The 16,608-nt window shown below is 44.4% G+C and overlaps 1 protein-coding gene across 1 annotated transcript in view; it reads left to right on the top strand.

Moving 5' to 3' along the window:
- Nucleotides 1–15,965, top strand: part of LOC109386391 (stimulated by retinoic acid gene 6 protein-like) — a 43,339-nt gene extending 27,374 nt beyond the window's left edge. The window contains exons 5-16 of the mRNA XM_019649476.1: nt 1,241–1,510; nt 3,978–4,048; nt 5,625–5,736; nt 8,114–8,267; nt 8,653–8,728; nt 9,306–9,387; nt 9,727–9,775; nt 10,235–10,352; nt 11,418–11,537; nt 12,762–12,925; nt 13,650–13,796; nt 14,489–15,965. Coding sequence (XP_019505021.1) covers nt 1,241–1,510; nt 3,978–4,048; nt 5,625–5,736; nt 8,114–8,267; nt 8,653–8,728; nt 9,306–9,387; nt 9,727–9,775; nt 10,235–10,352; nt 11,418–11,537; nt 12,762–12,925; nt 13,650–13,796; nt 14,489–14,637 — 1,512 coding nt within the window. The 3' untranslated portion in view covers nt 14,638–15,965. The remainder of the gene's footprint in view (nt 1–1,240; nt 1,511–3,977; nt 4,049–5,624; nt 5,737–8,113; nt 8,268–8,652; nt 8,729–9,305; nt 9,388–9,726; nt 9,776–10,234; nt 10,353–11,417; nt 11,538–12,761; nt 12,926–13,649; nt 13,797–14,488) is intronic.
- The last annotated feature ends 643 nt before the right edge of the window (nt 15,966–16,608 follow it).

Here is a 16,608-nt window from a genome sequence, read left to right as displayed (position 1 = left end):
GAGATTCCAGGTATTTCTTCCGAGTCAGGGAGAGTTTTCAGTCTTCCAGAGGTTCTTTTGAAATTCAAAATATTCATGGGTAATTGGGGGAGAGGACAGGTCTTACTTCTTTGCTCAGAGTCACTAACTTTAAGAACTGTTACATGTCAGTTGTTCTAGGCTCAGTCCCAATCACTAACCATAGAATCCTCAAGACTCTTTGTAGACAGTGTATTGGTTCCATCCCCAGCTTGCTGATAAGAAGTGGCTAACATGACTCACTCATTATAAATCATGGGACTAGAATCCAGACTAAGGTAATGATAAAGACCTGGTCTCATGTTTTCAAATGCATTCATGGAAACATTATTTATAAAAATGAGATATTGGAAAGAGTCTAAAATGTCAAATATTAGGAGAAAACTTGAATAAATTTGGTTCATCTAAATAATGCACTGCTATGCAGCATTAAAAGTGATGTTGACAAATAATTTGTAACAATGTGGGGAAATGATTATGGTATATACAGACCTACCTATATCTTGGTACCATTTCAATTTAAAATAGATACAGATATTTGGATATAGATACAAATGAAACCACTGAAATCTTGACAGTGGTTATGTCTAAGCTATAAGCACACATCAGAGAGGAGAATGAAGGGAAGAAATGAGCCTTTTCCATCTCAGCATGTGTCTATCCTGCACCCCACCATCACAACATCAAAACCCCAATTTCACATGGGGAAATGTAATAAAATACGAAACCAACCAGTAAATTTTGAAAGATATCACACTATTTGCCTTAAAACAGTGAAAAAAACACACTTTTTTTCCCATCAAAATGAAACCAAACTACAGAAAATCTTGAGAGACTTTTTACCATGGGAGCTTGTTTTCCTCTCAACATGACGGCAATTATGGGCCCACCCTTCCTCCTTGCTTTCCTCTCTCTCCTTCTCCCTCTTCACCCCCTCTCTGTCTCTTCCTCCCTTCCTCTATCTCTCTCTTCCCCTCTTCATTCCTCCCTTCTCTTTCTTCCCCTCCCCTCCCCACTCCCTCCCAATATCCCTCCCTTCCTCTGTCTTTGGTGCGTATTTTCCAAAAGGAGCATTTAATACTTAATCAGAAAAAAGCTATGAAAGCCTTTTGTATAAAAGAAAATGAGGGTGCTAAGACTCCAATCCAGGACTACTGGACTCCAAGTCCACTGCTCGTTCCAGTGATGTGTGGCTGGGGGAACAGGATCCAAGCTCTGAAAGAGTGGGCCTTGGTGGGAACAGGCTGGTGCAGGCAGATTTCTGTCCACAGCCCCACCTAGATCCCTGCCCTGTTCACAGCTCCACCAGATCCCTGCCCTGCCCCACCTAGACCTAGTGCCCAGTGGTCTGCTTCTGTTGCAGTTTTTGGGGCGGTATGAGACCCTCGTGTTCTACTGGCCCTCACTGCTGTGCCTGTCCTTCCTGCTGGGCCGCTTCCTGTACATGTTTGTCAAGTCTCTGAGGGTCCACCTGGGTTGGGAGCTCCAGACGGTGAGTAGTAAGTGTAAGCACTGTGTGTGTCCTGACGGGTTTATTCTTCACAACAGTCCTGTGAGGTAGGTACTATTATTACTTCTCCCATTCTGTGTTAGGAAACTTGGACCCAGAGGTGACTTGTGTTACCCAAGGTCACGTACCTAGTTTGTAACAGAGCCAGAACGGGAACCCAGACAGTCTGGTTGTTGAGGCTCTCTTTTAACCACCTTTCGGTCTGGCTGAGTGGCTCAGTTGGTTAAAAGCTCCCTCAACAGTGTGAGCTCTGAGCAACAGGGTCGATGCTTTGATTCACAGCCCGAGCTTAGCTGCCACTGAGCTGCCAGGTGGCAGGATGGCTCAGCTAATAATAATAATAATAATAATAATAAAATAAAATAAAATAAAAACACAGCTAATCACCTTTCTTCTTATTCTAATTCCTTGAAGTATAAAGTTAGGTTGTTTGTGATCTTTTTCTTGATGTAGGTGTTTACCCTATAAACTTCCCTCTTAGATCTGCTTTTGCTACATCCCATAAGTTTTGGTATGTTGTATTTCCATTTTCATTTGTTTTAAGGTATTTTCTGATTTCCCTTCTGATTTCCTCTTTAACCTGTTGGTTTAGGAGTGTATTGTTTAACTTTCACATATTTGTGAATTTTCCAGTTTTCTTCCTCTTACTGATTTCTAGCTTTGCGCCATTGTGGTCAGAAAGGATACTTGATATTTAAATGTGTTAAGACTTGTTTTGTGGACTACTATGTGATCTATCCTGGAGAATGTTCCATGTGCTCTTGAGAAGAATATGTATTCTGCTAATGTTGGATGGAACGTTCCAGATATGTTTATTTGGTCTATTCGGTCTATAGCGTTGTTCAAGTCAGCTGTTTCCTTACTGATTTTTTGACTTGATTATCTATCCGTTGGTGAAAGTATAGTGTTAAAGTTCTGTACTATTATCGTGTTGCTATTTATTTATCCCTTCAGTTCTGTTAATATTTACTTTATTTAGTTGCGTGCATATATATTTACAATTGTTATAGTCTCCTGAGGAATTGACTCCTTTATCATTAGTATACACGTATGTGCTGCCAAAGTGAGCAAACCCCTTTATCATTATGCAGTGACATTTTTTTGCCTCTTCTGACAGTTTTTGACTCATTTTGTCTCATATAAGTATACCCACTCTGACTGTTTTGGTTACCATTTGTATGAAACATCTTTTCCTATCCCTTTAGCTCAGCCCATGTGTGCCCTCAAAGCTAAAGTGAGTCTTAAGTAGCCTATATTTGGAATTTTTTTTTTACTTATTCAGCTACTCTATGGCTTTTGATTGGATAATTTAATCTATTTACATTTAAAGGGATTATTGATAGGTAAGGACTTAAAATTGTCATTTTGTTAATTTTCTGTTTTGTAATTATTCCTTCCTTGCTTTCTTTGTGATGTGATGATTTTTTTTGGTAGTGGTATGTTTTAAGTTCTTTTTCTTTATCTTTTGTGTATATAAAATAGGCTTTTTCTTTGTGATTACCATGAGGCTTATATAAAACATCTTATAGTTATAACAGTCTATTTTAAGTTAATAACAACTTACTTTAATTATAGAGTTTTTAATAGAAAAACTCTGTACCTTTACCCTCACTTTCCCCCATGGGAGAATTTGTAGGCCAAGGGGGTCTCTCTGTGCACTGAGGAGTGCCACCTTGCAGGATGTTCTTCTTACCTTCTTAAATGCAACTATTCTCAGAAATTTTGCTTGACTGAGGTTCTGGAACCTGCTAGGTGCACTCTTGGGCTCCCACAAAGGTACTCTCATCTGTGCGTGGTTGTCAAAATTGGTGTATCTAAGCGGGCACGGGGGCTGGAACCCCCCATTTTTCCATTTTGCTGACATCACTCACCAGTCAGGAGTCTAACCAGATCTTTTGTACTCTACCTAACATCTGCGATGTATAAGATTTCATCTCATAGCATGTAAAATTTACATATTCAATATATGTAGCAAACTAGGTAACTATCGTGGGATGCTCAGTACACTTGGAGAAAACATATCATTAAAGTTTACTTCCTTAAGTATTGCAAAATAAGAAATGAGCAAAAGAAACTCCTATTCATAAGAAGTGAAAACACTAGGATTTGGGGTGTTTCATTCATGAAACGATATTTTGAATTGATGATGAGAAATCACCAAATCTCAAAGAGAAAAGAGAGTTTTCACAGAACAATGACTGGTGTAATCAATTAGCAGAAATCAAGGAAGGCCAGCCCCCTGTCTGGCAGTCCATGAAAGCAAATGCCTGCTAAATAGGAGACTGGACCCTGCCCCTCTCTTCAGGAAATTACAGGTGTCCAGGAATGGCTGAATCCAAAAGAACAAGTTTTACCCAAATTCCTGCCCTCTGTGGAAATAGCCTCTCAACGAGACAAAAACCTACAACAATGTGTGACCCAGAGCATACACCTCTCTCTTTTCTCACAGGAAGAAAAGCCTTTCCTGGAACATCACCAGGCCGAGCACGTCAAACAGCTTCTGAGGAGGCCCCCCCTGCAGTAAGCCACAGTGTGACTCATTCACCATTGGTGTTTGCACAAATCCTGACAGTGTGAGAGACCCCGAGATGACTGGAGGGCACTATATTAGTCAGGACTCTTGCTTGCTAATAACAGAAACTCAACTCAAATTGGATTAAAGAGAAAAAGGAAACCTATGGCCTTGCAATTCAGCGGTTCTCAACCTGTGGGTCGCGGCCAAACGACCCTTTCACAGGGGTCGCCTAAGACCATCGGAAAACAAAAAGATATTTACATTACAATTCAGAACAGTAGCAAAATTACAGTTCTAGAGCAGCAACGAAAATAATTTTATGGTTGGGGGTCACCACAACATGAGGAACTGTATTAAGGGGTCGCGGCATGAGGAAGGTTGAGAACCGCTGCCTTACATAATTTAAAAATCTATAGTCAGGGTGGATCCAGGGGCTTAATTGATATAATCAAAACTAGATCTCTTTCCCACATCCCCTCTTAGCTCTGCTTTTATCTGGGTTAGACTCTTTGTTAGGCTCCCTCCTGATGGTGGGCCGCAGAATCTCTAAGTTTATACCTTTCTGGTTTAAACTCACGGGAAACAGACATTTACCTTTCTAATAATTCAAACAAAATTCCCATGAATATGTTTCATTGGATCAAATTGGACCACATGCCATCCCAGAACCAATTACTGTGGCTAGGGGATTGGAGAAAAGTGATTGTTATTCCTGGATCACATGTTTACCGCTGGAACCAGGAAATGAAATGGTTCAGCGTCACTTAACCACTACAAATGATAATGGGGGAGGGGTAGATTCCCAGAGAAAACTCTTATATTGTTACCAATAAAAGAGGATATGGCTTTTAGCTAGGCAAAACCACCTGGACTTCAGGGATCATATAGGTCACCCTACCCCTGCCACTACGTATGAGGGGACATGCCCAAGAGAAGCGATGTGTCTATTTAACGTTACACAGAGGCAAAGTTAGTATTTTCGTTAGAACTACATTTGGCTACATGTAGCAGAAAACAAAATAATTGTGGCACAAACAAGAGAGATTTATTTCTCATGTAAAAGAATTCTGGAAGCTGCAGTCCATACTGACCCTGTACTGCTCACCATGGAAGTTTACCAGTCATTTGTTTTTCTCCTCCAGTATCTTAGTAGTTTCCATCATGAAGGCTGTCATAGATTTTGGGGCTCCGGCCTGAACCAGCCACTATGTCAGCATTTCAGATGGCAGGCAGGAGAAAAGAAGGAAGGGCAATGGGGTCCCTTCTGGCTGTGTCAGTTCTATCTAAGCACCCTCCCCAAAGTCCCACACCATACCTCTGGTCATATCTAATCAGCCTGTATTTAATCTTGCTGTAACAGAGGTCAGGAGCTATAGCCTTTTAGTTTGGTGAACTGCTGTACCAAATAAAACTGAGTCTCTGTTCTTAAGAATAAGGGAGAATGAAAACTGGAATCTACCAGTGCTCTTGTTCTTCGCTAAACTCTAAGATGAAGAGGAGGAGATGAGGTTATTTTCAGAAGAATCAGGCATTTGTTTACCAACCACAACCCATCTTTTCTTGGTGTTTATTCATTCACAGGGAGAAAAAAAAGTCTTGGTTCCAAACCATGATATATGAGTGGGACCCCTGTTTTCAGTTCCCAAGCAGAATGATTGGAACCACTGTGTTGGCTTTCATCTGCTTGTACCTTGTAAGTAGATCTGAGCAAAACCTTTTCTATTTATAAATGGGGTGGGGCTAGGATAGGGGTTGTTATTAAAAAGCTAGGTCCAAATTTAATCACTAAGTCAAAGAGGTACAATTCTTTGACCCCTCCATTTTGACTCTGTGTATGCTTTTACCCACATGGTGAATACTATTAAGAAATATAATCAGATTATTTATAGAGACTTCTGGTTGCCCATGCCATGTGTAAAGAGCTTGCAAGATGCCATCCTAACAACTCCATCCTAACAACAAGTGAAAATATGAACAAACTGAAAAATCAGCAACTTTTCTTAGATCCATCAGAGAAGTGAGACCACAGGGCAAACCAGTGCCTCTAAAATTAGAGAGACAGAAGGTGAATATAGATAATCACAACAGAATTAAGCAGAAACTCATGGGAACTAGTGCTGGGGTAGGAAAATCTGAACTGTTGACAACATAAATCAATTGGATAATTTGGACATCCATAGACTATTTCATCAACCACAGTGGAATACACATTCTTCTCAAGATTCCATGGAAAACTCACCAAGATAGACCATATCCTGGACCATATAATAAACCTTAACAAATTTAAAGCACTAGAAATCATGTAATGTCTTCTCGAGATCACAATGGAATTAAACTAGAAATCAATAACAGAAAGATAACCAGAAAATCCCCAAATAGTGGAAATTGTTCAGTTCCACACTTCTAAGTAACATATGGGCCAAAGAAAAAAAATCTCAAGAGACATTAAAAATAGTTTGAACTAAATAAAAATGAAAACACAACTTATCAAAATAAGTGGGAGGCTGCAAAAGCAGTGTTTAGAGGGAAATTTATAGCATTGAATGTATATATTAGAAATGAAGAAAGGTCTAAAATCAGTAATCTAAGATTCTACCTTAGGAAACTAAAAAAAAAAAGAGCAAATTAAATGCAAAGTAAGCAGAAGAATAGATATAATAAAAATTAGAGCAGAAACCTATGAAATTGAAAACAGGAAATCAATAAAATCATCAATGAAACCAAAAGCTAGTTCTTTGAAAAGATCAAAATCAGTAAGACCCTAGCCAGACTAAGAAAAAATGAGAGAGGACACAAATTATTTATGTCAGAAATGTAAAAGGGAACATCACTACATATTCCATGCGCATTAAAAGAATAATTAAGGAATAGTATGAACACATCTCAGCCCACAAATTTGATAACCTAGATGAAATGGACCAATTTCTTGAAAGACACAAGCTACTGCAACTCACACAAGAAGAAACAGACAATCTGAACAGACCTATATTTATTAAAGAAATTGAATCAATAAGTAATGACCTTTCAAGCAGAAAGCACAGACCCAGATGGGTTCACTGGTGAGTTCTATGAAACATTTATGGAAGAAATTATACCAATTCTCTGCAGTCTTTTCAGAAGATAAATGCAGAGGGAATACTTTCAAACTCATTCTATGAAGCTAACATTATCCTACTATCAAAGACAAAAACATTATAAGAAATGAAAACTACAGTTCAATACCTCTCACGAATATAAATGCAAAAATTCTAAACAAAAGATTATCAAGTCGAATTCAACAATGTATAAAAAGAATTATACACCACAACCAAGTGGGATTTATTCCAGATGTGCAAGGCTGGTACAATCTTAAAAAACCAATTAATGTAAACAATCACATTAACAGCCTAAAGAAGAAAAAAATCACATGATCACATCATACTTTATGGTGAGAAATTAGAAGCTTTCCCACCAAGATCAGGAAGACGTCAAGGTGAAAGTGCTCTGGAAGTTTAGTGAATTATTCTAGATTGAGAAGCTGCCTGAAGATGATAGCATTTGAGCTCCACAGCCAGAGATCAACAAGATTCACTTGGTGAAGTAAAATGGCGGCAGGAATTTCAGAAGCAATAGCATGATGATGGGGGGCTTGATGGCATAATGACATGATGACAGGGGTGAGCAAGCATGATATGTGTATAGGAAACTGTACCTTCTCCGATTTGATTATCACCAAAATGCAAGAAGGGGAGTAGTGAGAGATATGGCTGAAGTTGTCCCCAAGGTCAGCACGTATTCAAAGTTAGGCATTCATTTCACTCTGATTTTATTAAGTTTGAAGAGTTTCTCGAGCCCTTGTGAGGACTAGTTTTATATGCTGTTGTGTGAAGAACAGAGTTTGGGGCGACTCATGTCTCCAAAGTTTGAAGTCACAGTCCCATTCATGTCGGTATATCCAGTGTCCAGAGTCTATGTTAGATGAATTTTCATATTCAGAGAGTTTTGACCTCAAAACCAAAGAGAACCCTGTATTATTCACATACTGAGCTGGACACAGGTGAGGCCTTGAAACATTTGCTCTGTGTCCGCAGTTCATTGTCATTGAGTTCTGCATGTTCATGTACGTGAGAGACGAGCTGGATGTGTTTGAGGGCAAGTTGGAAAGCTACATCACCTCCATGAACCAGACAGGGAGCCTGACCCCAGTCATCCTGCAGGTGAAAGAGCTGATGAATGTCACCAAAGGTAAAGCTGTCCTTGCACATGGGTGCTGTTTAACTAGGGATGGGTCACCACCCCACAAAGAGTGGCAATTAGAAACTCAACCATTAATGATGTTTTACAAGGGAGGAAGAGGCCTGTGATGTGTTTACTCCATAATTTTTCCCTTCCTGTGACTGACCGGATTGAAAATATTAATACCAAGAGAGGATTATGCAGGAAATAAAGTCTATCAAGGCTATGTGTGGCTAAAATGAAAAAGAAATCTAAACAACATTTTATTGACATAAGAAATATCTTAAAGGAAGAATATTGTTTTGCCCAAACCTTGCTGATCTTTTTCTGCATTTTGAAAATATTGGTTCTAGTTCATCTTATGAGGCCTCTCCTATCACTGTTTCTGTTTCAGGAGTCTGGGTAGTGACCATTTTGCCCGCCTTCCTCACGTGTGCGAGCTATCTGTTCCACATTTTGGCTTGTTACAGGTAAGAGGGCACTGGGAGTCACTGATGTGTCTTCAGCCAGAAGAGCACCTGGCAGAATTTTCTAAGAATGCCCAAGCAGTGTCAGCAGTGCCCAAACTGGAACCAGGAGTATACACAAGACCCAGGGACAACCACATCTATTGTTAATAAGAAAAAAAAACACTTGAGTTTTTGGGGTGCTGGCATTGCGAGGGGTCATAGCCCCTTTTTCCCCCCCCTTTATGTTGTGATAAGCTGGGACTATCATTAAAAATGGTTTTCTGTTTGTATTTGTTTTACAGTATTATTACATAAGTAATTCATATTCATTGTAGAAAAAAAATAGAGCAAAATGAAGAAAATACAAGCCACATACACAGCTTCAGATATCCCATTTAGTCATCATTAGGATGAGGCAACTATATATCATTTTTACAAAATATTTTAAATTTAAGGTAATCAGACCATCCCATGAGCGGTGGTCAGTACGGGGTGCTGAGCTGCCTGCCGTCTCCCTCCACAGGCCTTCTGTTTATATCTATTGGGTGCTAAGTGCATGAGGAGCCATGAACATTACTATTTCTCACTTTTTCTCTAGAAAGCACATTAAGAGGTTGTGGGCAGGAAATAAACACTTTCTCCCCCTGAAGTTCCATAATCCGTCTTCAGCCGAGAGTGTGGTAAGTCTATAGAGGCCTCTCGCTGCTCTGAGACTAAGCGATTTACCAAAACCTGCTCTCCTGCACCTCGGACAGGGGCAGCGAGCTGCGGGAGGAGAGCAGCGGCCTGGGAGTCCAGAGCCCTCAATTCTAGTATGCTCTGCTGCTGGGTGACTCGGGACAGTCCCTGCGCCCATGCGGCCCTCAGCTGGTTTCCTCATCTGTAAAGTGAGGGTAATCAGTCCTCTTGCCTCAGTGGGTTGGTGGGCGAGTCTCAGATGAGACAGGAATGATGGGTACGTCTCAGAGGCAATCAAATTTTCCTCCCCTCTGAGTCCCCTTTTTCTTTTTAAATCTCAGGTGGCCATTGCAAGGTACTCTGGTTGGCAAATCGCCTACATTCTGTGGGGTAAGTGCCATCACATGACCCAATGCAATTCAACACAAATTTCCTGGGCACCTGCGGAGTCCCTGTGTGGGTAGGGAGGAGAGGGGAGGACGAGGCAGCCCTAGCTCCTGCCCTCGAGGGACCTTCCTTCCGGAAGGGGGAGGGTCATCGTCACCACCTGTCCTGAGCCCTCAGGGTGTGTATACTAAGGGCGGTGGTGACTCAGAGGAGGAAGTGACAGTCCACACCCTGGGCAGGGTATGAGGCCTTTCCGGTGGAGTTGAACTTGAGCTGCACCTGTCAGGGAGAGCAGGAGTTCAGCAGGAACAAAAGGGAGGGCGTGCGAGGCAGAAGAAACGGCATAAGCAGAAACGCCAGGACCTCTGGTGGGAGGCGGCTAGAGTGGGGGCTGTAGGCACAGAGACTTGTGGGACTGGATCACCAAGGGCCTTGAGTGACGCCCGCTCCCTTGGCCCGCAGGCTACCTTATCATCCACGTGGTACAGAGCCTGTGTGGCATGATGATCACGTACGGCCTGGTGTTGCCTGTCATCCACAACCGGGGCCTGGAGATGCTCCACGGACTGGGCATCGGGATGTAAGTGCTGGGAGGGGTGCTGCCTGTCACGGCCCAGCGCCTGGGAGCTGGTGGGCCCTTAGGGCTACTGTTCAAAATGCCCCCTTCACACCAACCCTTGGATGTAGGCTCTTAGCTCTGACCCAAACATCGGCCCCAAATAACAGCTCATTGTGATAGGAACCTTACAGTTTACAAACTATTTTCACTCTCACTGTTCAGCAGGGTCCTCACAGTTGTGTCTGTGGGGGATACACATATGTTCATTTGATAGCTGGGAAGATTGAGGTTGGGGGAGGTGAAGTGAGAGACAGGACAGTATAGTAGGAGAGGGAATCTGAGCTTAGGTTTTAGATCAGCTGTGTGACTTGGGTAAATTGCTTCTTTGAGCCTCAGTTTACCCATAGGGAAGATAAAAGTGAATGCTGACATTATTGAGAATTCACTATGTATCTTTTCTCTTAAGAACCCTTGGAGGTAGGGACTTATATCAGCTCCCTCTTTTTCAGACGAGGAAACAGAGGCACAGAGAGGCTAATTTGTCCAAGGAGAGGGAAGAGGAAGGCTTGGGATCTGGGCAATCTGAAACCAAAGCCCCATTTAACCACTACCCAACCCTGCCGCTCAGTGGTGCTCTCTGGGGCCCTCCCTGCTCCGAGCTCCTGGCTTCCATACTCACCTTGAGTCAGCCTTGAGTCTAGAGCAGAGCCCACCCTGTCCACTCTTGCATGGCTGTCACAAGCTCTTCTAAAAACCCCATTCCTTTTTTTGATTCCCATGCTATTAAACCACTCATCCCAGTTGCCGTCCCTGGACAAAAGGGCATAATTCAATCCTGGAATTCTGGTCTGGAACCAGAAGACCTGACCATGTGGCTTTGAGAAAGTCATCTCCCCTTTGGGAGCCTTAGTTTTCTTATCTGCACAATGGGTGTGCGAATGTTCTGTAGGTATAAAGCACAGAGCTCATGCTACTGTTGGTCTGGCAAACCGTCAGCATCTCACTCCTCTTTCTCACTGGGCCTTTGAGAAGGGCTGGGAAAGAGTGGACAAGGCCACCTCAGGATGGTCTCGCCCTGTGTTTCAGCCTCACCGTATCCATCGTCCTGGGTCTCATGATCCTACAGGTCTGGATCGCCGCCAGCTTCTTCCTGCAACCAAAGATGGGCACAGCTGACAAGCAGAAGCCCTTGGCACTCAACAACAGGTGAGGGCAAAGGGGGGGACTGGCGAGTGTAGGACTTGGGTCTCAGCAGTCTCACTCCTCCCTCTTCATCACTGGCAGATTCCTGGGCAAACTATGCTCTCTGAGGGGGTGGTTTAGGAGTGGGCTCTGGAGACAAACTGATTGGATCCAAATTCTGGCTCCACCTCTCAGGAGCTATGTGACCTTGCGTGACCTTACTAAACACCCATGAACCTCAGTTTCCTTGTTTTACAAATAATTGCATATACCTTGAAGAGGTGTTCTCAGGATGAAATGTGTTCAAATAAGAACTTAGAACAATAGTGCCCGGCCTGTGATAATCCTTCCTAATTCATTTATTCAAAGTTGCTCACTCATAGAGAAAACAGCATGGGCACTGAGGATAAAGAGATACCTCCACAGGACCTGCCTATGAGAAGCTCATGGTCCACTGGAACTGACAGACACAGATATAGAGGGACAGTAGACTCCAGAGGGTGTGAAAGAATTACAGAGAAACACAAGTAATGGAGGAGAGGCAGGAGTGGTCAATTCCACTGTAGGTTTGAGCTGAGGTCGGCAGGGTGGTGGGATGCCTACAGGTAGATGTGAGGAGAGGGCATAGCTGATAGCCTCCACTGCACAGATGAAGTCAGAAAGCCATGTTGGAAGAACAATGAGAATCCAACATGGTGGCATGCAGTGGCTTTAGATGGTGAGGGGCACAGAGGGGGCACAAAGTAACAATGCCAAAAGGCCCCTCTCAAAGACGGCTCAGAAATTCAATACACAAAGTTTGGGCTCTATCCCACAGGCTACAGGAAACCACCAGGTCAAGTGTTCACTTGGGTAATTTCATTTGGAGGACTTGAAGCAGTTCCAGTTGGGGGCAGGTCTCTGTTCCAATAGACAGTAGGAAAGTCACAACCTCTGCTCCAACCCCCAAAACCAGCTGTGGCCACATGAGATTTCTTATACAAGAAACCTCAACCCAAGGATCCCATCAAACATTACAGTTACCACTGACGTTTGTCCTGCACTATGCTCAGAGCCCTCTACATACCACCTGAGCCTGTCCTCATGCCAGTGCTGTGAGGTAGGGACAGTCAGCTCCCACTTACAGCATGGAATCTCACAGCTAGGAGCCGGGAGATGAGGCTTTGACCATAGGTCTGGGGGCCCCTGAGCCTGCCTGCCTGCCTGGCCACCTTCTCACACTGCCCCTCTGCCTGCTTCCGTTTGCAGGAAAATGTTCCACAACTTCAACTATTTTCTGTTTTTCTACAACGTGCTGCTGGGCCTGGGCGCCTGCCTCTCCAGGCTGCTCATCAGCTGCATCCTGGGCACGTGGCTGATTGCCCGCATCGACAGGACCATCATGCAGAATGGTTATGAGAGAGCGGACATGGGTAAGTGACCAGCCCCTGGTGGCCATGCATCTAGGGAGGGCTGGACTTGCTACCTTTGTAGAAGCGGCCTAGAGGCCTAGAGTTCACTCTTCACTTAAGCTTAGAGCTTATCTCCCCAGGAAGGCTATAAAGCTGAGTAGGAAAAACAAGCAAACAAACATTCAGCCCAATGATCAGAAGAAATCCAGGCTACTAAATACCTGCATATTTGACAGACCTCTGAGGTATAATGGTGGGCAGTAAGAGGTCGTGGAATTCTGTCTGAACAGTTAGAAGATAATTTATGAATGCACAGCTCTGCACATTTTGAGAAAGGACGCATCTCAGAATTACTGGTTGTTAGTTGGAAACTTAGTTAAGAAAACAGTGTTCAGTTGAAATACTAAAAAATCAAAGCCATTTTTGTAAAGCAAAAATAGTTTTTGTTCTGTTTCTGGCCCATGCCCATTCATTCACTCATCCATTCATTATATGACTAATGGCTTCTCCGTACTGGCCACAGTGGCTCCTAGCTCCTTTGATCTTCTGGTTCCCCATAAAATGGACAGATGAGAATGTGATCTCTAAGAACCCTCTCAGCTCTTTATACCTAATTTTCTAGATTCTCAGCAAAGACATGGGCACAGTTTAGGAACAAAGTGATGCTGCAGTTATGTCATAAAAAGCACAGGCTGGGGCCATCCTGGGATGTGCTGCATGGCCTCACTTGTCTTCTGGATTTCAGGGTTCAGTGCATGGATTGGCATGCTCTATGTGGACCATTATCATACCAACCCCGTGCTCGTCAGCTTTTGTCACATCCTGATCACAGGCCACAGGGAGAGGAGGCTGCAGCAGGCCATCAAGTATGGGTACCTAAATCAGTCATCAGGTAAGCCTCCTGTTTGAACCTACCCTGGGGTTGGACACCAGGAAACAAGACCCCTAAGGCTTCCCTGGGATCCCTGAGATGTCCCAGGTTTCCCCTTCCCTGTTCCCCTGCCTCCACACTCCATGCCTTGGGAAATTACCCGGGAGATCAGGAGGCTTAGCCCCCAATCAGCCTGGCGATGGGACCCCTGAAACCTTATGTTCTTGTCCTTCTATTCAGGTTCATCCCTTGTTCCCAGAAATGAGCTCTACTTCTGCTATGTCCTCCATTCCACCCCCCCCCCCGCTTTTTTTTTGAGACCCCACCCATATCTTAGGCTTCAGACCAGATGCTCTCCAAGGTGGCACTCAGTTGTTTGTATCACAGCTCTCACAGCCACAGCTCTGGCCCCTCAAGGCTCTATCCACCTACTCCCACCCTTATTATCCTGCTCTGCCTTCTGCTGGGAAGCCCCCATTTAGCCATGTCTTGTCAGCACCGATCTGGACTGTGTTCATTACTGCAGATACCCAGCTCTGGAACAGACTCACATCCCTCCAGCCATCCTCACGTCCCCAGGAGTCCGGGTGCAGCTGCTTTTCCCACTTTTATCCCACACCTCACCCCTCCCAGGCAATTTTTCTTATAGCCTCTGAGAAGGACAGAGACAGCTGCCCTCTACCCCCAGTCTACCTGCTCTGATTCTATCCTAGGTCCCCGCATCTCAGCCAGGTCCAGGACGAGGTGGCTCCTGCTGCAGACCCTGATCAACAACCCCAACCTGGTTATGCTCAGAAAATCAAAATCAGGTCATGGCTCCCAGGAGTTTACCCAGATCCTGCTGACGTGCTCGGAGAGCTGACGCTGACCTCTAACACTGCTCTAAGGCCATTCCAGGATGACTGCCCCTGAGAGAAGGCCCAGGCTGCCCAGCAGCTGCCCCTGCAATGTCATGGGATGCACAGCCACTGTCCATGTAGATGGCGCACAGCACCAGCTGCTCATGGGACGGCATCTGGGCTGAACAATGATGCCTCGGAACTAATTCACTCCCTTGGTAAAAAGATCAGGAACCAAAGAGAATTTCTGTTGAACAAACTGTGCCCTATCATGATTTCTACTCTCCATGGTTAGGAGGCAGCCTTGGAGAGTTCCATGTTGAGAAGCACCTAGTTTGATCACAAGGCAGAACTTTGTGTCACTGAAGGAGGTGGTAACATTTCTATATCAGGAGAGTTCAACCATCTGATGCAATTCTTCTGTGGAAGAAAGTATGACCTTAAATCAACAGGGTCCTCATCATTGCTTCCTCCTTTCCAAGCCTTATGGTGATGGGAGGAAGGAAATCCTTGATCCAGCCCCCAACCTGATAGGGTGGGCAGGCCCACACTGAGCTGTCCCTGCCGTGGCCACGGGGATGAGGAGCGGATCAGACCTGACCTGGGCCTTGGTCACAAAGATGTACACATTCTCTCTGGCCAGGGGGAATCCCCTGGGAAAACCACCTGAGGCGGCAGAGACAGGGTGCACAGGCATTCTAGTTGGTGGACAATAAGAGCAAAGGGCAGGGGCAGGACAGGCCCAGGCATGTTTGAGGAGGGAAAGTCCTCTGGTGTCTGCAGTGCAGGGTGTTGGGGGCTGGTGAGGCCACCCAGGGAGGCCCAGATGCCAGGCTGGGGAACCTGGACATTCCTCTTTGTGCAGAGGGCCCAGTACTTACCCAAATTCTTGACACCTGAGCATAAGGTCTCTGATGGCCCGGGACCTGTACAAAGTCTGACCATTCAAAGTCACTCACGAAGCCTTTGCAAGTGCCAGGAGGACCCACCAGCAGGATGCAGGAAGTCCCCGTCCACCTCACAAAGTCATGGAATTTCAGCAGTTATTAGTGAGCACCTACTGTGAATCCAGTCCTCTTGCTAGGCATGTTGGCCAGGCTTATTTCTTATAACTTAATCTCCACAACTGAGTTTGTCATTCTGCTTTTAGAAACTGAGAAAACTCGGACGCAGAGTGTTGGGAGCCCCACACCACCACTTCCTAGCTGTGTGTCATTGGTTAAATTAGTTAGCCTTTCTGTGCTTCCTTTTCGCAACATAAAAAGAGGGGTGACACCTGCAACACCCCAAATTATTTTAAGGATAGAATATGTTAACACATACAAACACTCCTAAGCTAGTGCCTGATATATCCTAAGCTCTCAATAAATATATTATTTTGCTATTTGTAATATTATTGCTATTGGTAATGTTACACTTTGTGGTGATCTGCTTACTACTATCTGCCCTCACTATACTCAGCTCCGTGAAGAAGGGGACTTGTAATGGTCTTCCCTGAGGTAGTTTTCATGCAAATTACTGCTGACTCTCCTCTGGACCTACACCTATCAGCCCCATTTGCTTCTAGACATATTAGAAGATGGCCCAAGAAGTCACCTTGGCTAGCAAGGGAGAGTGTGGGGTCTTTCTATGGCCAAGTATACGGACCCTTCTCCTGGCAAAGCAGAGCTCATTCATGATCCAGCCATTAAGTCCCAGCTAGGAAGGAGTGACCGCGATGTCCCTGACAGGCTGGGGTCCTCTAGGAGATTTCTGTCATTAAAAGAAATGTATGAGGAAGTGCTGGATTGCTGGAAATCTTGGTTCATAGGTGGTGTGTTTGTGGAATGAGGCCCAGCTGTAGCCTTAAAAGGTGCATCATCCATCTTTCCCCTGGACGTGAAACAAGCAGGAAAAGGAATTCAGAGGTCATGGACCAGGATCCCAGGAGGATTCAAATCTAGGTAGGTAAAGGGTGATCATGGGCCCTACGGGGGGACTAAGGATGGACAATC

This window comes from Hipposideros armiger, unplaced genomic scaffold (genome assembly GCF_001890085.2).
Source record: "Hipposideros armiger isolate ML-2016 unplaced genomic scaffold, ASM189008v1 scaffold_133, whole genome shotgun sequence".
In the NCBI taxonomy this organism is placed as follows: Eukaryota; Metazoa; Chordata; class Mammalia; order Chiroptera; family Hipposideridae; genus Hipposideros; species Hipposideros armiger.
This window is presented reverse-complemented; position numbering and strand designations above follow the sequence as displayed.